Source organism: Scomber scombrus, chromosome 4, assembly GCF_963691925.1.
Source record: "Scomber scombrus chromosome 4, fScoSco1.1, whole genome shotgun sequence".
Classification (NCBI taxonomy): domain Eukaryota; kingdom Metazoa; phylum Chordata; class Actinopteri; order Scombriformes; family Scombridae; genus Scomber; species Scomber scombrus.
In genome coordinates, this window is record NC_084973.1 from 31,645,242 (window position 1) to 31,672,580 (window position 27,339).

Genomic DNA, 27,339 nt, shown 5'->3' on the forward strand with positions numbered 1-27,339 from the left:
AAGATGCAACAGTGGTTTTTGTGTAGATTTTTTCATGCTTTTGACAATTGAGGGATTTCTTGTTGTTCCACTTTATGTCCTTTTAATGATTTTTAAAGCAAATCATCATTTTATGCTGCAACCTTATATTTAATGCTCTATTCTAGTATTTTATTTCTCTCTCTTTCTATTTTTCTTTCTTTGTTTTTATTTTTTATTATTAGTGTGTGTGTGTGTGTGTGTGTGTGTGTGTGGGGGGGGGGGGGGGGGTAACCATAATGTCACTGTATGACTGACTGAAAGATACTCGTGACCGAAACATTGACTCTTTTTTAATAAATCAATGTTGAGTGACTGCAGGAATTCCCTTTATTCTTCTTCGGTGTGGATGATGTTCTGGTGTCAGACTTTCTAAGATTACTGGAGAATGCCGACACATTTGGTAAAAAACACTTGGCAAGGCCTCATAAGCATAAATCATATTGGGTTTAGGTTGCCTCTTGGGAAATACCTGACATACCAGCAATACTTTAAATATATATGCTGTTTACTCTCGGTCACTTGCCTCATGCATGTAGCTTGATGATCCAGGCCTCGAGTCAAGGAAGGAAGGGAGGAAGAAGGAAGGAAGGGAGGGAGGGAGGAAGGAAGGAAAGGAGGAAGGAAGGAAGGAAAGGAGGAAGGAAGGGAGGAAGAAGGAAGGAAAGGAGGGAGGAAGGAAGGAAGGAAGGAATGGAGGAAGGAAGAAGGAAGGAAAGGAGGGAGGAGGAAGGAAGGAAAGGAGGAAGGAAGGGAGGAAGGAGGGAATGATGGAGGGAAGGAAGAAGGAAGGAAAGGAGGGAGGAAGGAAGGGAGGAAGAAGGAAGGAAAGGAGGGAGGGAGAAAGGAAAAGAGGAAGGGAGGAAGGAAGGAAAGAAGGACAGAGGAAAGAAGGAAGGTAGGGTGGAGGAAAGAAAGAGAGAAGGAGGGAGGGAGGAAGGGAGGAAGGAAAGAAAGGGGGATGGAGGAAGGAAAGAAGGTAGGGAGGAAAAAGAGAGGGAGGGAGGAAGGACAGACGGAAGGAAGGTAGGGAGAAAAGAAGGAACAGTCAAAACAGACGGGGTCAATTTGACCCGAAGGTTAAAGTCTTTCATCAGTTCCACTTACACTAGTGACAATCTCATTGGTCTCTGGGTTGGATGGCGGTGGAGGCGGGGGCGGCGGTGAGGGTACGACTTGCGGATGAGCCCCATACAGGTACTGGATGCCTTGCTTGTCATCCTCACTCAGTCTCAGCGGGTAAGAGAAGGAGTAGTATGCGGACATGATGGCTCCCTGCTCTCGGGAGTGCTGCAGGCCGAGGACGTGCCCGAACTCATGGGCAGCAACCTGGAGAAGGTCTGTGCCTGCAGGAAGAGGGGGGGGGTAGACAAGCCTCAGAGGATGCATACGGAAAACACACCTGACTCAAATGTCAAAATAGTTTCTAGCATTTGTTTTGACCTGCTTGCAGCAGCAGACGAGTTGGGGGGGGTGGGGGGGGTTCATAACTGAGACAATACGGTAGCAGGAGCAGCAACACTTCCAAAGAGCCCCTAACCACTTCCTGACCCTGTTGAGTCAAACCTGCTCTCAGGTATCTAATGCTGGGGAGAAACTATGTATAGGGGTCAGTGTCAAATAAGGGATGACAAGATGAGCAATTCACAAATATCTTAAAAAATAGTTTAAAAGCAGCATTAGGTCTGTTAAAATGTACATTTAGTATTTTTGTTGGTTTTATATCATTTGAAATGACATTTGCACCATTTTATTTTACCAAAAGTGAGACTGAATGCTCCTGAAAATGTCAAATGGTGTAACCAAATATTAAATATTTTATCCACCTACAGTGTATTTAAGTAGACTTATAATAATAATGACTTCATTTAAAAACATCAAAAGAAAAGAAAGATTTCTGGAGTTTCTCAGTTTTCGCATTTTGTCAATATTGAGCACGACATTTCCTAAAAACAAGAACTTTTTCTAAGTAAGTTGCATTGCAAAAGTGTATTACATTTATTCCACATTTTAGTTCACATTTATTTTCCTGTCTATAATCAGATTTCTATGTAGAAATGACTGGTTATCACTCTCATCTGCACACTCACCCATGTGGTTTCCGAGGGTCCACGACTCATCGTAGTCGAAGTGGATGTCGCCCTGTCGGTGCGTTTTGGGGAAGAAGGCGTGAGCGAGGATCCCACCCGGGCCGTCGAAGGGAAGGTTGTCTCCGTGCCAGTACCTACAGGTCCGTAAAACAAACGCACTGATGAACTCAAACTCTGAAAAAACCTTTAAAATAAAACTTTACATACGACAAAAACTCAACAGCTTCACAGATGATTCAACAGTGAAAAGTCTGCATGATAAATATTGTAACTAAGAAGAATTATTTTAAGTATCAATTAATCTGACAATTTCTTTCATTATTAATTGTGTAAACTAAAACATTTTTGTTATTTACCAAAAAATGTGCAGCCAAAAACCCAAATATTCATATAATCATTATAAAAGACAAATACAAACTGCAATTATTCACATTTTAGAAACTAAAAATATAAGATTTTTTTAACCATTTAAAAAAAAAATCTAAATCATTTAATTGACTAATCGTTTCATTGCTAGAAACCATCACTAAACTGTTTTTAAATGTGCGGCCCATATATGGAGGCTCAAAACTGACAAAACTATGTAAAAGTCAAACATTAACCTGAATGTATAACATACAATAAATAATACAGTTAGTTAAATGAATAAAAAGCAGTGTAAAGAACAATAAACCTTTAACCTCCAATTAGTTGATTAAAAAATAAAACAAAACAGAATTTCCATCTTTTTTGGGGTCTTAACATTAACATTTACAATAACTTTATTTATTCCCACACACATTCCAGTTTTCATTATTTCAGTGAGTGTTAAAGTGTGTTGGTTATCACACAACTGTTCGAGTGGCTAAATTCAACCATTTCTGAGGTTTATGTCTGCAGCTGAGAAAACAACGACGTAAACAATAAAAGCACGAGACAAAACCAGCCGTGATTTGACATGAGTAAAAAAAAAAAAACAATAACTCACTGCAGGAATAAACCAACCAGGCCATATAAAAGAAGACGAAGCTATTTCAAAGATGACACAGAGATGATAATCTGCTGGCCCATTTTTGTCTCCATTATCTCTTGTTTCTTGTGTCTTTGTGACTCTGAAAAGCCGAGATCCTTGTCAGAAAGGCTTCATAATGTAAGTAAATTAGACAAAACTCATGAATGCAATTATGCAATTAAAATGTTGGACTTTGTGTCTTTGTTGACTGAAGTTTTGTGATTATTCCTGAAGACTAAAGATTAGAGTTTAGAAACATCCACAGTAATCAAAAAGCACAGATACGATATGAGAGGTTGAGGTAATAAAAATAAGGGTAATCTAAACTTTAGCTGGTGCAAAACAACAATTAAAGGACCAGTGTGTAGAATTTAGTCTTATCTACCAGTGACATACAGAGATCTACAACTGAATACCGCTCTGTGAAGATGTAGCCTCCATATAACATATCTGCAACCACACATAAACTAATCAACATCAACATCTTACGTAACACAATTTACCTCCAACCCCTCCACTTGTTCTAATCTAGTGATGTCACTAATGATGTCACTAATGATGTCACCCAGTCTATAAATCAGTCAATCTGGTTTTTTTGTGGACCCAGCATCAAATTTCTGCTTTTAATCCATTCTGAGAGAATATATTAGAGGATTATGGTAAAAATGTCTAAGTGGTGTAACCATAAAAACTACCAAATAATTCAACTTGCTTAAAAACAGTAAATTCTCAATAAAACACCATATCAACTAGTTTGGCATGATCTTACATTATAACTTTTTATATTAAATAAAGTTAATGGAATATAATTGTTCTAAATATTACATTTAATCTGGTAACCATGGAGATCAGGAAACATTTACATTTCTTTTTTTAACTGAAGTCATTATTAGTATAAGTCCACTTAAATACACTGTAGGTGATAAAATCTTTAATATGTATCATTCTTTTGTGGTTACACCATTTGACATTTTCAGGAGCATTCAGTCTTACTTTTGGTAAAAAAATGGTGCAAATGTCATTTCAAATGATATAAAACCAACAAAAATACTAAATGTACATTTTAACAAACCTGAAGCTGCTTTTAAAACTATTTTTAAATATATTTTTGAATTGTTCATCTTGCAGAACCTTATGTGTCACTGACTCAAATACAGGAACCAGGCGGGGAGTTCCGGTCCTCTGAAATGATGCCAACACGGAAGTAACTTAAAACTGCATTCTATCAAAAGGCCACCAGGGGGCGACCGTTTTGGTGTCAAAAGGACTTCCGTCTCTATACAAGTCAATGGAGAATTCACCAACTTCTCACTTGATTTCTAACCTCAGTAAACGTTTTCAAAATGTGTTTATGGTCTCAATCGCTAGTTTAAAGCCTTCTTCAATGCAGTATGATGTTCATTTGGGACATTTTGGCCTCCCTGATTTTATATTTGACGATAAAGCAGGGTATGCATTAGGGCGTGGCTAGGTCGTGATTGACAGGTTTATTGATTCACAGGTTCAGGAGGGCTGACAGATAGGCAATAGACATAGACTGTATGGAAATACAGAGAAATCAGAGTTTTGCCAACCAAAAAGTTGTTATTTTCAGGTGATTATACACTAATTAAAACATACCAAGTCTGTTCTGCTAGATGCCATTAAATTCTGCACACTGATCCTTTAATACTTAAAGCTAAATGCCATTAAATTCAACATACTGATCCTTTAATACTTAACGCTAGATGCCATTAAATTCTGCACACTTATCTTTAATTCTTAACGCTAGATGCCCCCACACTCTGCATACTGATCCTTTAATACTTGGTGCTAAATGACCGTAAATTCTACATACTGATCCTTTAATACTTAACGCTAGATGCCATTAAATTCTACAGACTGATCCTTTAATACTTAACGCTAAATGCCATTAAATTCAACATACTGATCCTTTAATACTTGGTGCTAAATGACCGTAAATTTTACATACTGATCCTTTAATACTTGGTGCTAAATGACCGTAAATTCAACATACTGATCCTTTAATACTTAACGCTAGATGCCATTAAATTCTGCACACTTATCTTTAGTTCTTAACGCTAGATGCCCCCACACTCTGCATACTGATCCTTTAATACTTGGTGCTAAATGACCGTAAATTCAACATACTGATCCTTTAATACTTAACGCTAGATGCCATTAAATTCTGCACACTTATCTTTAGTTCTTAACGCTAGATGCCCCCACACTCTGCATACTGATCCTTTAATACTTGGTGCTAAATGACCGTAAATTCTACATACTGATCCTTTAATACTTGATGCTAGATGCCAGTATTTTTTACACACTGATCCTTTAATACTTGACACTAGATGCCAGTAATTTTTACACACTGATCCTTTAATACTTAACGCTAGATGCCAGTAAATTCTATATTAAACCCAACATGTTCATGAATCATATGATTCTACTGTAAGTTATTTATTTATCTAATTGTGAGAAATGTATTATGTATTTATTAAATTCAGCCAACTACAAATGATTATATTGAATCGTGGGTTGGTTGTTTTTTCATACTGGTGCCAATATTATATCTGAGTTTCAATATGATAGTAAAACAATGCGTTATAATATTAATGCACTTTTTTGCCATAGAAACAAATGTTTAATGTCTTAAATCAAGCAGCTGTACAATAACTTCCATTAAAGTCCCCTTTAACTCAAAATTATGTTTTCCTTCTTGTTCCTTCAGTTGGATGTTTGTTCTTCTTCTCCGTGCAGAATGATGAATGTACAGAGTTTGTTTTCATTCATCTGCTGACGGAGGAAAGTTTCTCTGAGCTCACCTTAAAATCTCAGTTTAACACGTGAACCTAAGAGCAGGATTTATGACATCAGAGGTAGTTTGGAACCGATGGTGGTGGTGGTCCAGTGTGAAACTTACACAAGTATGATGTGTGAACTCGAAGCCTCCAGTGCACAAAAACACTGAGAACAGACTTAATATTTAGAGATTCTCGACTTTTAATGAGGGAGAAGGAGGAGTTGTTTTAAGTTTGTTTAATTTGTCACCAGGTAATTGAACTTTTATGTGGAAAAAAACATATTAGACTCACATTATTATTAAAGCTAGTTTATGGATCTGAGCAAGTCAATTGTTTTCAGTCCAATAAACGTGTTTGTTTCATTCTAATGTACAGCTAATTCCATCATTTTCTTTCATTTTACCTGTTATCCTGCACCTGACCTAAATATATGAAAAGGATGTATTAAAATGTTGTCATTGCTAAGCCAAAACAAAATACATGCCATGTGTTCTGACCTCTTTCCCTGTTTAATTATGCCCACCTGGTGAAGTCGATGCGGATGTCGGCCTTCCCGCTGTGGATTTCGGTGAAGGTGAGCGGGGTGACGTCACTCCAGATTTTCAGGGCCTCCCGAAAGACTCGCCGAACCTTGTCCTCGCTTATCTGCCAGGGAAACCGGACGATCCTACAAGGAGACACACACACACACACAGCATATGCAGGTGTCAAACACACAAACAGGAAGGAGCAGAGAGTGCAGTGGCAGCGAGGGACCACCGGCCTCGCATGCGGAGCCTCCTCTAATCTGATATCTGCCGCCGTCTCATTGGCGGGGAGGTGTGCTGATACTGATGCACTCTCACAATCGCTAACAAAACACAGCATCGTGGTCTCCTCCCTTTCCTTTTAGATAAAACTACTAAGTGTGATTCCTGAGAAGAAGACGAGAAACCCTCCTCATCTCACCATCGACACGCACACTGTCAAATTAGATGGGTTCTTGCATTTCTGTGCAGAATAAATGGGCATCATCGTCAGTGCTTCTTTTTAGGGCTACAACTAACCATTATTTTCATTATTGATGCATCTTATAGTTATTTTATCACTTAATGTTACTCTTGTGTCCATAAAACTGTTAAAAATATGACTTACAGCCCAAGGTGTTGCTTCAAATGTCATGTAATGTCCAAAATCCAAAGATTAACTATGGTGCATGTCTCATTAAAGCTGAAAATCCTCAAATTTAACAAGCTAAAACCTGCAAATATTCTGGATTTTTTTCCTTTATTTGATCATTAAAATAGCTGCTGATTGATTTTTTGCCAGCTTATCGTTGCAGCTTTAGTTCCCTTGATGGAATTTGAAAAGTCAGCTGTATTATTTTATGGCACAGAACAGGAAGGAGGTTGTCAGACTAGAGCATGTCGGCTTACCTGCAGGAATTTATGCTTCGTTCAAGGAAAGGGGGGGGGGACAGGAAGCAGCAGGGTTTATGGGAAATGTGGTTTTGATTTTAGGAAAAACCTCAGCAATAAAAACCACCGCTGACAACTGTCTCTTTTGTTTACACGATTTATAAATTATATGGCAGCAGAGGCACCTTAAAAAGTTGGAATTTTGCCTTAAACCAACATGTGTTGCTCAATATCAGTAGAATGGGATTTACTGGGAATACAAATATGTACTAAAGCCATATTTGGAAAGTTTGGAAGTCTTTTCATCATTTTACAAGTTTTTTTGGGAGACATTGTGCAAACACAAACATTTATGCAGATTATCTTAAGTCCTTGTTTTTAAATTCAAATTTTTTAAGGTAAATACTAGGGGTGTCGGAAAAAATCGACACAGCACAGTATCGCAATATTTTGCATGGCTATATTGTATCGATACATGGATGCCAAGTATCTATCTTTTATTATGTAAATTGCAAATGAACATTTTTTGGTACTAAAATAATAAAATATATTGCTTCTTCAGTCCACTAGAGGGCTCTAGACTAGTTTGTTGTCTGGTGAGGTCAGCAGAGGTGACAGTCAGCATGCAGGAGGAAGTTTTCCTTTGGGGAAAAAATATGCAGTTGAAAAAAGGTAATGAATTGCAATATATCGCAATATATTTAAAATAGCAGTAATATCGTATCATGACACAAGTATTGTGATAATATCATATTGTGGAGCCTCTGGTGATTCCCACCCCTAGTAAATACTGTAGGTTTTATCTTCGGTCTTCCTACATTTCACTGTGAGACTCGTCCACTGAAGACCAAAGACAGCTTGAGTGCAACAAAGCAGCTTCCATTGAAGAGAACCCGCTCCCTACGTAGATATAACGGTTCTTATTTTCAGTTGATTATACAATAACTAAAACATATCCATGAATATTATATTCAGTTTCTGCCAAGTCTGTTCCACAAGATGCCACTGAATTCTACACAATGCACCTTTAAAAACAGCTCACAAATATATAGTTTTGTTTTTTAAGATTGCTGACTAATCTAAATAACATCTGGCCACTTTTTAGCAAACAAACAGGAGGAAATGGTGCATTTTTGGGGACTATTTTTAGCGGTGGATGAATCCACATTTGATGCTCTAGTGAGCATTTCAGGCAGCAGAAACATGTCATCGGGTGCAACAGTGTGGATTATTGTTATGTTTTTAACATTTACAGCTCAGAGTTTTTAGAGTTACCTTTAAAATATACATGGTACGATTGTATGAGTCAGATACAAATGTAAAGAATTAAATTAAACCATGTTTGGAGACTAAACGTTGATGAAATACTTCTCTCAGTCCGCCTCCACTGTACCATAACGAGCTCAACATTTCGCAGCCACCTCACAGCTCCTTTTCAGTTTTGTTAACAGCCGTTAAAGCAGTTAAAACAACACTGATCTCAGCTGACCGAGCATGACTTTTCATGTGTTTGTGCCAGAACTCTCTCCACACGCTCAAAACACTCACTGATACTAAATAAAAGAGTAAACACAGGGACTCATTAGCGTCCAGTCTTTCAACACTCGCATTTCAGGCATTTAGAAGTACATAGAAGGGATGGTGGCCTTGTTAGGTCATGCAGAAGTATAGTTTGACATAGCATGCTGTTGCCATGATCCTGGTTAACCACATCACTCTGTCAGGTGCCACAATGAGCGCTTTATTGGTCCAATCCAGCAGAATCTTATTAGTCTGTGGCCAGTGCTGCTTTTAAAAGCACAACGCCTCCTCCTTCTTACTCTCTCGGTCTCTCTCTCTCTGTCCGTCTTAATATAGTGTTCGGTTAAAGAATGACTACAATGAAAGGGACCCCAGGAGACACAGACAGAGAGGCAGCAGCCAGCAGATGACTGCCAGACACTGGATGGTGCCAAGGCCTCAGATGAAAGAAAACCAGCACCCCCCTTTTCAAGACTTAATTTTGTAAGTGCTATATTGGCTCTCTTATTTTACCCTTTTACCCCCTTGAGTGAATTAACTCAATCAACGTGTCCAAAATCTAGTAGATCCTTCCTAACAAAATACATTATTACTTTGTCCACCTTCAACTTTAGAGTTCTTGACAAAAACAATCTACTGAATGATGAAGTTTACTCCATTTGTCGTGTAATTGTAGATGTTCAACCTTCCATGATTCTCAAAACTTTTAGGATTTCTCATCTACGTTGGCCTAAAAATTGAGCTTCATTGGTTAAAGTATGAGCTGATGAAGAAATCTCCACTCAGTGTCACTTAGTCCTGAGCATATACCTGTCCTGACGATTCTTCACAAGTAAAAATTGTTAGGGTTCGGGTTGGGTAAGGTTTAGGAAATGAATTTATACATGTATTGACCTCTCTGCCGAACAATAGGCATGAGCACACAGCCTTTTGATTGTTTAAAGCCTTTGTATTCCCATTTCATTGTAAAACAATGTATGTTTCTTGGTCCAGTTTCCCATCGATGGTATGTTGGACCTCGATCATCTTTATCGTTTTAGAGTTAGGGGTTAGGGTTTAGGATTAGGGTTAGGGTTTAGGAATTGACATCTATAAACTATGAGTGAGACCAATACGAAAGCAGATTGTGCTACAAGAAGTTATTTAATAGTATTGTGTTGTGGAGTTTCAGACCGTGGCCACTCTAAGCCAGAAAAATGTGTAAATGGAGTTTTTCTCTCCGTTTTGGCCTCCATCCAGACTAAAACTATTCCAAAATGACCTTTAGAGCGTTTTAAATCTAAAAGCACTGGCCTGACATTGTATTTTGTACAGAGAAAACAAAGGTTTATAGAAACGCAGTCAGATCTGTGACAAAACAGATGGTGGCAGTAGTGCAAGATTTCATTGGAAGAAGAAGAAGAAGAAACAGAACAATCAATAACGACAATAGCAGGCGGCTTCATGCCAGTGTTGTTCTGTCTGTTGACTACTTTGATATCAACCAGCTGTTTGCAATAATGTCAGAAGCCGCCGAGGAAAAAGGAACAGTAAACTGTTTTCTTTGGATCTCTGTGGCTGTCTTGCTCGTCTGGAGGAGAATTTTTGGTGTTTTAATGTGAATAGAGGTATTTACAGAAATGAGCTGAAACTCCTGCTGTGGATGAATGTTGAACTCAGTCAGCACCATCAGACCTACAGCAAACACTGCTGCAATACGGGAAGCTCATCCACTCATAGCAGGAAAGTGTCTGTTTTAGTTAAACCATAAACAATCCTCTCAAGCATGTTTTTATCAAGGAGTATGGTTCATATACAAATGTGATGTATGTTATACAGAAATCTCCATGAGATTCACTTAGTTCATGAAACTAAAACACAAGCAAAAGATCACAATCATCTAATTAATTATATGATTAGACATTTTTGTTGTACTGCTGGGAATAACTGCTAATGTGACAATAGACGTACGATTATACAAGCCACATTAGAAGAAGGTCTCTTAATGCAACACATTAATTTGGACTAAGATGTTGAACTCATGTGTGTAATGTTTGCTTGTCCACATACTTTGACCAACAAGATACAGCTGTTCTCTGGCATTAAAAGTCATGGAAAGTTGTACAAATAGATACATGTTGGAAAATCCAGTCCATGTTTCGACTTTTAGGTTAGTGTCTGTGTCCAACAAATCTCATCTGCTACAAGGTTACAAAGATTACAATAAATACTCTTTGACCAATAAGAGTTGAGCGTGTGTTTGTGTAAATCTGTAGGTCTGTACCTGTAGGTGAGGTCATTCCTCTCCAGTCGGCCTCCGTACAGGACGAAACGTCTCTGGCGCCCCCGATAATGCACCCCCTTCTGGGCTGGGAAGTCTGGCACACCGCAGCGAGGTCGGTTCCACGTGTTAGATGTGTTGGTTGGCAAACCCGGCTCCTTCACCAAGTCCTGAGCGTGAGGAACCTTTCCCCTCTTCTTCAAGTCGGGGAACTTTTCAGAGACCTGGAACAACATTAGTGTTCATGGGTGAGTTCCTTCTGTGGTTCTTCTTGTTTGAACAGGGATGAATCACAAAGAACGAAATTAGGTTAAACGTTTGGTAATTTAATCTGATTTTGTGATGCAACTGAGGTTCCCAACCGGTTTCACACCAGTGAAGTTGTGAGTCATGGTTTTTGTGTAAAGTCAGTCCAAATCATAGTAATAACTTTATTTGTGTAGCACTTTTAAAAAAATACAGTTACAAAGTGTTTTAACAAATGACATTGACCAACTTGAGAGCCAAACCACTGGATCTGCAGATAAGAATACAAGTCTACATGCTAGCAGGGTTGTGAGACTGTGCTGGCAGTGCTTTGAGCTAAATGCATCACTGTGCTAACATGTTGATGTGTAGTGTGTTAGCGTGCTAATTTTCGCTAATTAGCACAAAACACAGCTAAGGCTCATTAGTTTTGCAACCATTTGGACCTACAACAAAGTTTTAAACAAATCAAAAGTTTGACCTGATGGTGACGCTACGCTAAAGATTTAGTGTTCATCAGTGAGAGGACATTTAGGCGTCATTAAAAACTAAAACTGTCAACCTAATGCTGGCGCTAGTGGAAAAGTCAGAGAATCACCAAATTCATTACGATTTATCCTCTGAGAGTCATGAAAGTCTGTATAAAAATTGTTGGCAATCCATCTTGTAAAATTTGATATATTTCAATGCATGTGTGAAAATATTGACGTATTGGTGGCGCTACAAAAAAAGTCAGAGGATTACCAAAGACAGTAGGGTTCATCCTACATGAATGCCTGTACAATATTTCTTGGTAATCCAACAATTATTTTTTGAGATATGTCTGTCACCAAAGCTGCTTGCATTGCTTATAATAAGAAGCAAAGGAAAAATAAGTGGATGAGAAAGGAGAAAAAAGGGAAAAATGTGTCAAGGAAAAAAAGGAAACCAGGAGAAAGGCCAGAGGAAGACATGTACTTCAGTTGTGTTTGGATATGAAGCAACATCATGTCAAGCTCATGCTGAACATTTAGGTTAATGACACACTTGTAATCAGGTCACCGAACCACGTAGTTTGCCCTAGTTTAAGAGACAGTTGGTCCCAGAGTGTCCCATTATCGTTAATACCCCCCCTGCCAGATCCAGAGGAAATAGCTCAGCTCATTTCCACAGAAGCAAATTACAGAGGAGTGCTGTCCCATCCGCACCTCCTCATCTGAATCAGGCCACAGCCTCTAAACCAAACCACATCTGCAGCACTGCACTTACAGGGAAACTTTTGGGTGTTCTCCTCATATCACGAAATTACTTGCATTTCCTTTTCCGTTGCTGCTCACAACAACCTGTGGGAAAAGACGCTATCAATATATTACGTAGGGATGAACCTAATTACCCCTATCCTCAGTGCCTGGGAGTTTTCCCACGAATGCACTCTTACATAATACTTTGATTGTGGGACCATCATCACTCTGCTGCTTCTCGGAAATATTAGCTTGTTGAAATGGAGATATGTATTTGGGATGTTTGCGTACAGTAAGCATCATTAGGAGTGATTGCTGGAATTGGGTTGAGTGCGTCCAACAATTTCAGCAGCTTTCAGTATCCAGCAGTCCAAAAAATACACACCCAATTAATGCAGTGACCAGGTCAGGTCAGTGGAGGACACAAAGCAGGCAGGGTTCGAACTTCTGTCAAGCTCAATATTTCACTTTTCCTGTTCAGGACCAAGTGCAAAACTGTGAATGCCTTCTAGGAAGACATGTTTAAACCAGCATTGTGTTTCGGCTTTTTTAACTCAGCCTTTGAAAGTGGCTGTTCGATACAGCCATTAACACTTTTGAGATGACACATTACACAAAGTAGTTCTCTCTTAGATTGATCTATAAAGATCATTACTGTCCCTCGTTAATTATGTCTCAATGATGCTCCTAACCAACAGGAGGTGAACAAAGCCATAAGGTGCAATAAAGTGCCATCTAACACCTGCATGCTGATATTTTGTCAAGCGAATACAATACATTTCTTCTTTTCTGGTCTCGATAAGAAGCCAGTTTGTTATTGTGCACTTCTGGAAGTTCAAAAACACAAGTAAATTGTTTTTTTTATGTATCTTTCGGTTTGCATAGTGGTCAACAGCACCCACCAAGATCAGCACACAGCTGTTGCAATACAATACAAACAAAATAAAGGAGGAGGAAATGTGTGCAAAAACAGTTTTTTACACAATATTGTGAAGATGCCTTCAGGCATCCTGTTGTGTATTATCCTACATGCAAAGTCAAACCTCCAGCAACACTTGTAGTATAGGAGAACCTTTATTAACAGACCAACACGTTTCGGCTTGTGGCCTTCATCAGGGTTTTATGGTGTTTTAATGATGACCATGATGAAGACCGCAAGCCAAAACGTGTTGGTCTGTTAATAAAAGTTCTCCTATACTACAAGTGCTGCTGGAGCTTTGACTTTCTTCAGATTTATTTTCCTTCTCCAGGCACCTTGGAAGTAAGTGAAGTTGTGCCAGAAACCTCCACCCTGTTATCCTAAATATAGAGGATGACAAGTCAGAATCGTCCAATGAATGAATTGGTCATAAGTTAGTGTGAACATGAAGCAGAATTATTTTTTGTTTTTGTCCTGGCCAAGTCTACCCAAATAAATCTGGAAAACTGTCCTTGGTTTCGTTATTTCATATTGTCTATAAAATGTTAGAAGATTGCCATAATGACCATTATAATATCTTGGAGTCAAAGGTGAAGTCTTTTTGTCTAACCAAAACCCACAAAACGACAAAGATATTATAAACTATTATGAAAGACAACAAAAAAACACATTTGAGTCATCACATTTGAGAACTTGAAACCAACAAATCTTTGGCATCTTTGCTTAAAAAAACAAAAAAATAATGATCAAAACAGTCTATCAATCAACTCATCGACTTCGCTGCAGCTCTACCTTCAAGCCCCATTGAAGCCCAAAGAAAAGCCAAAGTGTTTGAAAGCTATGGGAGAAACATTTTAAATGTTTTTGGCATAAAAATAAACAGTATCAGTAAAAAAATATCAGCTTTCAAGTCCCACGCATAAACTAGGTCATGACCCTAACTCACTAAATCCACAACATGTAAAGTAATTTTAACAAAGCAGAATTTAGCAGAAGAAGTTTGTCTGAGGAGAGTCGCCATCGTGTTTTGTTTTGTGTTTAAACGAGCCGCAGAGACACGCTCAGCTCTGCAGGACGCGACCGAGTCGTCGTTGTAGGTTATGGGGAACAAAACCCAGCAGGATTCATGGAATGTGCTCCAGACTGCAGAATTAGTGACTGATGGGTCTGGATCCCAGAACAAACAGAACACACCTCCCCAAGCAACCCCCCCCCCTCTCTCAATCCTTCCACCTCCTGTGTTTCACTTTGTTTAAAGGGAGATTTTAGCTGCTTATTTCATTGCACAAAGCACTTATTCACATCAGGGGGGGACGTTTCTGCCCATGTCCTACAGTTTTACTTAAATGGCTGGTTAGGGTTTGTTATGAATGGACTTAAAGAGCCGTGGCTCCACAACTAAGATCCCTGGAGGTTTTAAAGGCATCCCAGGACAAACCGCCTGTTATTCACCCTCATTTTTCTTTTTCTTGTTTGCACTCTGACAAATATATGAGACCGGCCTAGTTATCTTGCCTCCTGCAGGCAGGGAGCCTCAGATAAACAACAAAACCCTTATCAAGGTGTCAATCCACTGTGAAAGGTATGAATCAGGAGGTTGTTGACATGAAACTGGTGGCAAACCTAACCAGCTTGGAATTCAGAGTACATATTTGTTGCTTTTTTTCATTTATTTACTCTGGGGGAAAGCTAACAGAGCCAAAGCTATCATGAGGACACTGAGTTCATGTCTACAGTATTGTGTCTGGGAATTTTAGGGATTTTAATAACGTGAGGAGGAGTGTTTGTGTTCAACAACTACAGGTGAAAAACATACTTTAAAAGGCATATTTGGTGGTTTTTAAAGTCTCTATCTTTTCAAAAAGTTGACATTAAGTGAAAAATAATTGACATGCAGTGGAGCTAAGGCTTATGTGGAGCTTTAGTTGCTGGTTTTGGTAATCCAGATTTAGTTCTTTTCTTGAAATGTAAGCACAGGTTATTATAGGTATTTGAAAGTGAGTGATGTTGTTTTGCTGATGAGGACAGTCTCGTGCCTTGCTCAGTCCCCTCTGTGGTCTTTGTTAATGACTGGGATTTTGAACTGTTGATCACCTGGTCTCAAGCTGACCTCCGCCCCCCCCTACCTCCTCCCAAAACAAGTCAGTTTAGTCTGAGCTGCCCGCTGCCTGATCCCGGCGACTGAGGTGAGGGGAGTATTGGTTTTTGGGGTCGTAAATCTTCGGCTAATTCTAAGTGGTGGCTCCATGTGGGACGCCTCTGTCATTTCAAAGAGGGAGATGAAAAAAAAAGAGAACTGTGGTTAAAAGACTAAATCCTTAACCGCCCCCCTACCTGTGTGTCAAATGGATTGTTTGACCTGTCTGACCCCCGCTGCTGAGTAAAACCCTAAACCTGCTGAATTCCCTCCAGGTTTCACATCAAAGTTCAAGGTTGAACCCAAACAAGAACATTAGCTGGATCTAGAATATCTTGTATATTTTTTCTAGTTTTATTGAGCAGTTTCTTTTAATAAACAGAAACTTTTCCCTCCTAAACTTCATGTTTTTATTGAGTAGATACTTATGTTTATTTTCTTGCTCTAGTCTGAAGCAAAATGCGTAATTGTTGGCCTGTCAATCACTTATTAATGGTTTTCCAGGGGCTTTAAATCAGGGATATTTGCTCTTTCTTCTTATGTGTAAATTTTAAATCACGTCACTTGTCAGCTTTAATGCTCAGGTGTAAAAGAAAACTAAAGGGTAAGTGTTTGCTTCGTCAGCCCCCGAAACAGACGTTTTGCGACCACGCTCACTTGTTCACGTATAATTTCAAAACAGACAATGGAAATCCTGTCAGAAGACTGTGTGACGACGTTTGAGAGAAAGAAAAAAAAAAGCAACAACCCTCGGGGATAATTAGTCTGTCGTTTTTTGCTGAGATTGCAAGATGTGGGTGATGATGAGACACGTAACCTCAACAAAGCCTGAAGGCCTCGTTGATGCTTTTTTCATCTCGTGGATGAGATGTGAGGGAGTTTGTAGTATTTGAGGTGGATGTGTTTGTGTGGGGGGGAGGGGGGGGGGGCGTCCGTTACAAGTATGGACAGATCTAGCTTCTTGTTACAGTGATGGGAAGATCTGTGAGCAGCCGTGCAGGGGATCTGACTGTGGTATTCAGAGAGAACAGGGAAGCATGTCTGAACATGGAGCGACTGAACAGCTTCTCCAGTCTGACAGCAAACCCACCACCTCCAACACCGCCAGAGCATTTTTTTATAAGATCATTGTCTTCAGTTTGACGTGATCAAGAACCTGCAGGCTCCAAAATACATATGATAATTGATTTTTGGTCTGGCTCATAAGGCCTGTACAATTATAGGGGAAACACTGGAGTTAGTCATATAAAGTGGATGTCTTCCACAGTTAGTCTTTTTTAGTAAGTAATTCCCTCTGTGTGTCTTGATGGACTGTGTTTCCCTGTTGAGCTGTGGTGGAAGTATAGTAACAAAAAGAGGGACTTTGGCACTAAAAAGACTGTAACGTTGAAAAATAGAAGACTTGATTTGACTCATTTGGACAGTTTCATTTTAGCTTCGGATCAACTTTTACTTAAATTTTTGCGCAGAAGGAGGACCTTGGATTTTTTGTCCCCCATCACTTACATTGTAAGTACATTATGAAGGGATCTTCTAATGGTCAGTATAACCAGGAGGAATGATTACAGCAAGAAAAACAGGCTTCAAAGACTTGTTGTGGTGAATGGTCTCACAGAAGTATGGGTTGATTGCTGTACAGAGAACAAGTTTTTCAATTTGACCTTTCTGCAAGATAATCAAACGAACTTAAGCTTTCACTGTATTTCTGAAACAATACACCATGCCTTTATTTTGGGACTAGCAAGCAACAACTATTACATGAGGCTGAAGCCAATGTGGAAGTACTTCAAAGCGCTGCAGATCGACGATAGATTGACTCCCATTCAATAGGCCTCAACTTATCTCTAGAAATACTGTTATGACCCAGCTCAAGTAGCCACAACAAAAGGGAGACACACCATGTTTAACAAAAGCCTAAAATAACTGAATCAAATGAAAGGAGGTAACTGAAAGCTTAAGGTATGAGGTGTGGAAGTCAGTGGGATCAGTGGTCTATGTGATGAATGGGTGGCATGTGTGTGAGTGCTGGAAGGTGCATGAAAGCGAAAGTAATAACTAAAGCATCATAACTAAATGAAACCAGTGCCTGAAGGAATAAACAGAAAGCTGCAAGCAGTCAGAGGAGCTGCAGTCCAGACTTTAACAACCCTGAAACCCCCGTGGGCCCTCAGGTGTCGCCAGTTGCCCTAACGAACACCTGCAGAGACAGAGCACACAGGTAAATCACAAAGATGACACCAGGGGTCATCACAATAACAAGCCAATAATTTCTTTCAACGATTATCATCATGAAGGTCTCAATCTCTAAATTCAGGTCCTCTAATAAGCGTGCTGGTCGTTATTTTTGTAAATTATTGCTCCATTAATAAGAATTGAATAAGAATAAGAATAGAGTTATAGTAGCTTTGATGTTTGCCGTGTGGGTTTTGATTGACAGCTGTGATTGACAGATGGCTCACCTGCTGCTCTTCCCGGCTTCCCGACTATTTTTGCAATATTTCACTAAGTTTAAAATTACATTTTTAAGAGCCTGGGTCTAAGGTAGCAGGGAGTGTTTCCAGAGCGTGAAAGGTAACACCCCGCACTCTTTATTTGGAAGGTCTTGGCTCCAACAGAAGAAGATGCCACCAACCGTTTGCTGTAACTCTGGGCTCCAATGCAAACCAACAGGTGACGTCCCACCTTGCTACATCCATCTTTAGATACAGTCAATAGAGTTTTATGCATCTGGCCCCAAGTTCGACAACCATTTAGTGGGAAATCCATCTTAAGAAAGACACAGAGACCAATGTGTCCACAAAAATTTGCATCAGTAGACCAGACTACTTTGCACCCGTCCAACATGTGTTTTCAATAAGCTCCGTAGGAAATCAATAACTGCAGCAGAAGGAGAAGGAAGGACGAGGTAAGGTGGGCTTATCAGAAAGGAAATTTGAAAACTTGATCACAAAATACCTTAAATTCACGGAACATCTCAGACTTATCTGAAGATGAGTTGATATTTAAAGCAACATGTATTGTCTTGTTTAGTGCTTCAGACAAACATCCACTTCAGTGTTTGTAACAGAAAAAACAAGATGCTCCTGGTAAAGTCAGCAGCGCTTTTGGTAAAGATGGTATCGAACAGTCCCAAAAAACAGTTTACACAAATCCTGATGATAGGAAGTAAGTCATAAGTGTGTGTTTAGTTGAGGGGACAGATAAGGTTTCAATTTGAAGGGTGTGCTCTCAATGCAAAAACCCTTGACAAAGGATTGCTTACAGTGAAGAATGATTTACTGTGCCAGATAGGAGGAGGGGATGTACAATTTTTCATCAAGTACCTCGTTATCTTCCTTCTTACTCTCCTAATCCACTTTATCATTTGGAAATCAGAAACACCCGGCAGTCGAAGGTGATATAAACCATCTGGTCTTAAATCTTATCGTTCGTGGCACAAAATCTCTCCAGCTGAGTCCTTGAATTTGCAGATCTCATGTTCGTCTGGTTGCAAGATGACTGACTGATGATGATTTCATCATTGATTGTGATTAGTAATGACGGAACAGCCTCATAGGAGTAATAGTTAACAGACAAATCATGCAGCTTTTATCTTTTTTGTGACATTAATTGATAGCTTTTTTTTTATTTGGTGGAGAGGAAAGAAGAGTGACAGAATCAAGTCAAAACGTCCCAGGTCAGAGTTGAAATCAGGACATGAGAGCAACACAGCTTGAACCTTTCAGCCCAGTTCATACAGGTTTTCCAGGATTTTTTTCTCTAAGGGAGGTGTGGTGGTTTTAAAACCACAGTATTAACTGCTGCACTAAATTTAGCTCCCCTGTGGAGGAACACCTGGTGTTTGAAGGTCTGTCTTGTGCTGTAGCACCAACATACAGAACTCATTTGAAGTCCAAATATGAAAAAGAAGTACAAAAGCTGTTTGGAAAACCAGACTCAGCTCTGGTTTGGTATAAATATGTAAATTTAGAACCTGGTTTCAATACTACAATAAATACTTTTTGGCCACACCAGCAGCTCTAAGGATCCTTCTGTTAATCTACCACTTTGGTCCAGACTGAAATAACTCAACAGCTATTGGATTGATTGCTGTGAAACTTGGTACAAACATTCATGTAGCAATCAGGATGAATTCTAATAACTTTGGTGATCACTTAACTTGGTCAATACTTTGCTTTATGGCCAAATACCTGCAAAACTCATGACGTTCACGTGCGCAAAACCAACCAAAGCATCTGATTAACTCTATAAAAGAGGGGTGCATGTGCCTTTTAACTGCATCCCCCCTGTTGTGTCTCATCAGCCGCTTGCAGCTGTGACCTAGATCTGCTTGATGGGAACCCAGTCCGCCTCTGATGTCACCTTTGCTCTCACGGTTCCCCGACCAATCGCTTTGTCCGAAGACATCGACATGATGGGAAAAAAGAGAAAGGAAAAGCTCGGGTTTTATTGACAGCAGCGATAACTAAACAGTTAACTGTTAGCCCCCCCCCCCCCTCACTCCAGGGAGAAAACAGGCACTTTGTGTGTCCCGCTGCCCTGAATGCCAAAGAAACCGAGGCCTGTCCAGGCCTGTGTAATCACTCACTCTTTTGTCAACAGCAGGGGAACAAATTGACAAAAACTACAGATTAGACTTCCCAGTGAAATGATCAGCAGACATAACATAGTTGTCATCACAGGTGCAACATAGTGCTGATAATTCAGGAGCTCATTTTTCAGGTGTGGAAACATGGTTTTCAACTCACAGATAATCACACTGTTGACAAAAATGTTGCAACACTACAATGCAGAGACATGACTTGTGAATAAAACCATGTGAAAGAAAAGCAAAGTATGGAAAAATACAGAGTGGATATTAATGAATCAACACAATGAAAGCACAAAATCTCAAAGCATGTTAGATATAAATGACACTTTCACTTAAAACCTGAAACTGAGGAAAGATTTACTCTTGACCTCTCGGCAACAGTTGTAAGAACATTTGTCAAGTTGAAAACAGTTCAAGCTTCTTTCATTTGAATGATGTTTTATGTTCTGAAGAAGCAAAATAATTCAATTTCAAAGAAAAATGTCTGTTTTATCCCCATCTTGTGCAACCTTAAATTTTCCTTGTGACCTTTTTGGTGGTCCTGACCCTCAATCAGGTTGGGAACTTCTAAATTATGTAACCATAAAGTAATAAATGATTGCTGTAACTTGGCTGACAGACAGGACAGACAGCACCTTGGATCCTGACCAATCAACGTTTGCCATCTATCACAACTGAGGTGAAGGAGGAGCCTGCTGCACCTGACAGCACCTACAACATCATCCCCCCTTTCTCCAGGTTTACAGTTGTGGGCAGAAGAGCAGTCAGGGCTCCAGTTGGTCAACGTCTACAAAGATGTCATTGGTTAAAAGGCAAAATAAATCCTTACACGCTAGTAAAAAAAATCAAGTTCAAATTCATACTATCGCATAATTAGTATTAATTCATTTGAATAAAATCCATATACAAAGATTCACTATTCTGCCTTAACTGAAAAACTGCTCTAATCAAAAGTTTTATGTCAACATTTGGAACAAATTATGATGTGTAATGTGGAAACTCTGCAGTTCCTCTTAACGCTAAAGAGTGTTTTTAGCATCTTTTAGCTCATTGTTTTGGTTTCATGGTCTGCAGCTTTCCTGTCACAGTTCATCACCCTCATCAGCATCATTCCCAGCTGTTTTCAGTGAAGAAACTCTGGTAAACCCATTCACAAAACCTGCTCAGCACCAAACAGCAAACAGACAGAGACCAGCTGGTGAACAGGCTGGAGCATTTAACCAATAATGAGCCAGGTATTTCCTCTAGGAGTTGATTGTGAACAAAACCAAAAGGACTAATGACCAGAAACATGACTTTGAATTAATGCTAATGTTGTTGCATGTCTGCCAGATGTGTAAACACGCAACTCAACGTATCAACTCTCAGTTACTCAACGTCAGTTATGTCACAGCTTGTTTGGCGCCCCCAAGTGGCCAATAAACTGCAATTAAAACTACCAGACAGAGGCTCTGATTGATATCTTTCGGTGTCTCAGCTGACAGTGTGTAATGTGTATGTTGTGTCTTGTAGTGATGAACCTACAGAGAATTATCAGTGACTCTGCAGCTCCTTTCGACTTTACGGAGCTCTATAGTGAGTTTCAGCTCATTGTTTTTGCTGTCCGGCTGCAACTTTACTGTTTTGGTTCACTCTCAGCGCTCTCACAGCATTGTTTCAAGAGAAAAAGCTGTAAAAAGCCACTTTACACTACCTGCTCAGCACCAAACTGCAAACAGACACAATTAGCTGTAGACTAGCTGCTAAAGAGCCAGATATTTCCCTCAGGAGTTGGTAGAGAGCAAAAACAGAGCTAAAAGAGAGTGAATATTGGACTCTCATCCAGTTCAATCTTCAGTGTTCTGCTCACTACTTGTTTCTGCTGAAAACAAGTAGCCAACTAAACCTGCTTTACAATTCTACAACAGTGATAACAGTCACATTTTATGAGCTAAGGTTGGTTGTTCTTCCCTAAGAACCAACCTCCTGGTGTTTATTCTCTGCAATGTAACTCACTGTGAATGACTGATGCTTCAGGAACGTAACAAAAATATTTACTATGCCGTAAACTTGATATTCTACTGAAATAATCTCCAATCTTACAGTAAAATCAAAACACTTAGCTTCTTTTCTGTAACTTCAATATGATTCTCAGTAACATCTACATTCTTTCCTGTAACTGCTTATCCGAGTCGCCTGTTTGTTTTGATAAATCACTTCTTTTTCTGGGTACCTGTAAACAGGACATTCCTATGAGTAAGCATGCACGCTAAGCCATTCTATCCATTGTAAATAAACGTTAAATGTTTGCTCCAGGAAGCAAAAATATGATACTGTAGAAGAGAGGACATAAACAAGAGAGGAGCAAATTACAGTGGAACATATTAAGAAGAAGAAAAAATGTAGGAAATAATAAGTTGCAACATGTGAGCAGGTGTGCAATACAGTAGTAGAGCATGCTGAGGCCAAAACATGCATGAGAAGGACATGAAAACATGCTCTCATGTTAGAAACAACCACTGTAAAGCCACCAAAACACATAAATATGACACTATCTGTCTTTTAGGAGCGTGCCACTGACGCCGTCATGACGGGTCCATATGTTGGACCCCTCTCTTTTATGGTGTTGTTGACAAAATGCCTTTAAGACCTGTTATTACTGCTTCCTGCCCTGCAAACGGGGGAACTCAGCAACCTTTTTCCCCTCTCTCCTCCCCTGAGATCAGACCTGGCTGCAGCGAGGCAAAACCAAAACACTCTGCTGTCATCCTGCGTGCACGGAGAGGGGAAGACGTCAGATTTGGCTGCGAAGTCATGACTCCACTACTGCTGAGCAGACAAAAATAAATAGTGATGATAGTAATTTCAAAATAGGAGCAGCTCCCTGGCTAATTACAGTGACAGGTCAGCTCCTGTGCGTGTAAAATAGCCATTTTCCTTAATTACACAATAAGTGCCATTAGTCCTGATGCTTCTGAGGAAAAAGGTGCATGTTCAGCTGCAGAAAAGTGCACATTTACCTGAATATTAAAAGAATTCTTCATGCAATTTAGTTTATATTTATGTTGGAGCACAGTGACCTCTTGTACTTCAAATTATGCAGGATAAAACAATTGCAAACTATTGTGCACGAGTGTGTGCATGTGTTTATTTTAAGGGTGGGGGAGTCACTTGTAGCAGCAGAAAAGAATAAAGCAAGTCAACACTGCAGAGTCCTTTCAAATGCAAAGTAATAAATCCTTTCCATGCGTGTCACCAAGTGTCACATTTAAATAATGTTTGCGCCAAAACTTAAGAAAGTTTCCAAAACTTCTGCAGAGGAAAGTTTTCTCTCTTCGAATTTTCCAACATGTGACAAAAAAAAAAGTGCAGAAAAGAAACAAGCGTCCTCCAACTCACCGGTGCCACTTTGTACCTGCTGGATCCCCGCACAGGAAGGCAAAGCATGCTCGGGAGGCATTGCAGCGCCAAGACGCAGCAGCACACGACCAGAGAAGAAGTCCGCATCCTCACCGCCGTCAGGAGCCGGTGTGGTGCACAGGCAGGCTGGTTTTTGGCGCAGCTGAATGCGGAGCGCAGTGCCGGGAGTCACACGGCTGCAGGATCCGGGGCGACTTCTCTTTAAATAGACTCTGATTTCTTTGTTCGCCTGTTTTTTTTCCTCCACATACACACACTTTTTTTTCTTCTTTTTTTTTTTTTTTTTTTTACAGCCCCGGGCTGATAATACCACCCGCTACCATGTGACTCTTAACCCCTTCTCTGCCGTGTGCCCGTCAACTCAAAACAGATGATGATGATGATCAGGGGCGATTTTAGACGCTTTTTAGGGGTGCTTAATTTTAAGTACCCCTTAATTTGACCTCAGCACCCTCAAACCCTAAAAATAAATAAATTATCATTGCATTTTCCCCGCTAAAAATTCAAATGGTTTTATAAACAGCATTAATGTACTTTGGATAGTTCTGTCATTAATATATAATCTTTCCCTCAGGGTTCATTAACTATCTTAAGCTCCTCTCTGTAGAAAAATATGTGATGTTTTATTCTGAACCATTATTTTTATTATACACTATAGTAGACCACTCTACTATGTATTAATATTCTTATTGTGATTTACGTTCCACTGAAATAAGTAGTTTAGCAGGAGGGTTTGAACACTTGCAGGGCATTGTATGTCAAATTCTCATTATAGGAGCTGAGCCCCCCTAAAGGTCTGATCCTAGAATCGCCCCTGATGATGATGATGATGATGATGATGATGATGATGATGATGCGCTGCGCTGTTCACCCACCTGTGGCTGCAGATTTATACAAAGATCAAAGCATATCAAGTCTCAGCAGGAAACATGCATTAAAATATGCAAATTAAATACCATAAATAAAACATGACGCAGCATGTACAGGCACACTCTAGTACGTATGGAAATAGGATTATTATAAGAGTGTTACAAGGACACAATAACCTAAATACAGTAGCTGCTAACTGATCTACAAAACACACAAGACTATAATTTATTTTTATTAGGATGAAAAAACATGTTTTCGTCTCACACCTCACACATTTGCACCTCCAGTATACCTGTGAAATAACAGATTTAGAGGCCTATTACTACTTTTACTACTATTACTAACCTACTGCAACAACAACTACTACTAATAATTAATATAAATGAGCCTATAATAAATGCAAATGGTAGAAAAGGAGAAAAAATAACTTCAAGGAATAGTTTCCAATAATCTTGATCATAAATTAGGATAAAAAGAGAAATAATTTAGATGATAACTGACATTAAAGGAGTTTTATGAGTCTGTGAGAAGCGTGATGAAGGCAGCAAGAATAAAACTTTAAAGCACTCGAAGGCGGGGTGGGTGGGGGGTGTGAGAGAATCTGCACGTTTATTTTTGCAGCTGTAAGATAAAAAGCTACACACTCAGACCCACTGGAGGTCTCTGACCCACCTCTGTCCCTTTGTGCATGCAGGAAAAGCTCTATGTGAGTCACTTTGAGATCATTTCTATAATTACGACCACTAATAGCGGTAAAGAATTTAGCAGAGCTTTCCTGTTTAATGGATGTCAGACTTGAAACAAGAGCTCTAATAAAATCTGATTGCCTAACGAGGAAATGCAAACTCCACACCACATCAGGCCTCTCATTACTGTAATACAGTGTATTAAATATAGAGAAAGAGAAAAAAGGGAAAGGTGTTATAAGAAAGTGACACTTCTAATTTTTGGTCAGGAGACTCTAATTAATGTGACTGGATGCAGATCTTTTACGTACAGACGGCAATTAAACTGAAAGCTGGCTCTAGATTGGTCTGAAGATAAGTGATTTTTGACCTTTTTCGCCCTTTTATTTAAACTGTTAGTGTGTTGAGAGATACAAGCAGACTTAACATAATAGTTCAAAGACAAAAGATATAGAATAAATAACTACAACATAGGAACGAGACACATGAGAACAATTAGAAAGAAGAATAAAGCAGCGGCAGTTAGAAAAAGACCTAAAATTAAGTGCAATCAAGTGCCTGATACAAAAAACATGATGAATAACAATACGAAATCATTTAAAAGGTAGTAGTTGTATAATATGGCTTGTGGGGTAAAAAGCTATTCTGGTTGTTCCTGATTAATTACATGGAAACAGTGATAATCTCTTGCTTAGCCTCGAAGGAAAAACAAGAACTTGATTTCACCCCAGAAATTATTGTCACATTATCAAACTGTGGTTGATTAAAGCTTTTCAAACAAACTATAGAGGTTGTGGTTGCTAGCTGTTCTACTTGCTAACGGGTGGTCTCGTGATACCAGGCAGTTGACAAAGATCTACGCCTATCAGAGTCTGGGGTTTTCCCAATGCGATGAGAGCAGCCAATAACAAACGTACACCCCTTACATAATGTCAAGGACTCTTCTTACCAGAAATAATGCTCCCACCACCCTCCATTCTCCTCCATATTGAATTGCATGTCACCACCCCGCCCCAATATGAAAGGCCGCCCTAAAGTCTTGGATTGGTTCTTCAACCAAATTTTAGCAATGAAACCTGGGAGATTGTCCTCAGTATCTATGAGCGAAGTGTTTGACCTGTGAGTCAAGATAACGTGTTATCAGGCAGAAACGTGCAATCTATTGCACTGTGAACGCAATTTTGGACCCACTATTTGGGATCTTAGTAAATCAGGCCCTATGAGTACCTGGATGGTGCACTCAAAGTGGTCAAAAAGTTGAGTGTAGAACTATGGACACTTCTCACTCTCAACGACTACGTAGCAGTAATGATTTGGTACGGCGAACGATAACGATAACGCAAATGATAACACTATCTTGCTAACTAGCTAATCATCATTTAAGGGTAAGTGTGCAACAGCTGTGTTTGATTTGAGACACTAACCTGTAGAAATAGGCACACTACACAAGTAAGTACATAGCGTACACAGAAGTATGTGACTTGAAACACAGCAAACATTGTACTGTGCACTATGTAGTAGTCATCTTCCTCTAACTCTGTTACTCTGCATATCACAAGTATTTACTTCTCAACAGTGCCACCTAGCAGTACAAACAGCAAAGATACAAATGAGGAACTCAAAAATTCTGAACTAAATTAAGTTGCTGTTTCGGAATAAAGAGCATTGCAATAGTGCAGTACAGATGAAATGACTTAAAATACCATTAAAGACTGTAAAAAATGTGAAAAAAAAGTTTGTGTTTTGCATCATTGCTTTTATCATCATCAAGTGTTGCAGCTCACTTTCACTCAGGATTTAACTTCAACCAGCTAAATCATTTCCTGCTTTAGGCAAGCATCTGAGAAAGATCTGTAGACTTAAACTCTGATCTACTCTGTTTTGATCACGCTCTATATATTTTTACAGTGTTTAGAAAAAGAGTGTGTTTGATCTCCAGCAGGTCTGTTAATTCAATTTTCTTTACTGTCTAAAATTAGCAGACTTAGCTGTTGTAACTCTTGGGTAACCTGAGCCACACTGGCCATTGTCATCTCATGAATTACATAAACAAGCTATCTCGTGTTCTCAACAGATGGTCCCAATAGACATTTTTCCCTCCTCTGTTTTTGTGTGTTTTTTTTTTTTTACAAGATATGGCAGCGTTCCATCACATGACAGCAGCTCTCAATTACAAAAGAAATACGC

General features: G+C 39.4%; 1 protein-coding gene and 1 pseudogene across 1 annotated transcript in view; both read right to left on the bottom strand.

The window, feature by feature from the left end:
- The window catches only part of mmp11a (matrix metallopeptidase 11a), a 32,472-nt gene extending 8,765 nt beyond the window's left edge, over positions 1-23,707 (bottom strand). The window contains exons 1-5 of the mRNA XM_062416802.1: positions 23,576-23,707; positions 11,088-11,308; positions 6,430-6,573; positions 2,109-2,242; positions 1,126-1,364 (exon numbers count right to left, since the gene is read on the bottom strand). Coding sequence (XP_062272786.1) covers positions 1,126-1,364; positions 2,109-2,242; positions 6,430-6,573; positions 11,088-11,308; positions 23,576-23,683 — 846 coding nt within the window. The 5' untranslated portion in view covers positions 23,684-23,707. The remainder of the gene's footprint in view (positions 1-1,125; positions 1,365-2,108; positions 2,243-6,429; positions 6,574-11,087; positions 11,309-23,575) is intronic.
- Positions 1-27,339, bottom strand: part of LOC133978509 (uncharacterized) — a 455,381-nt pseudogene that overhangs the window by 155,949 nt on the left and 272,093 nt on the right.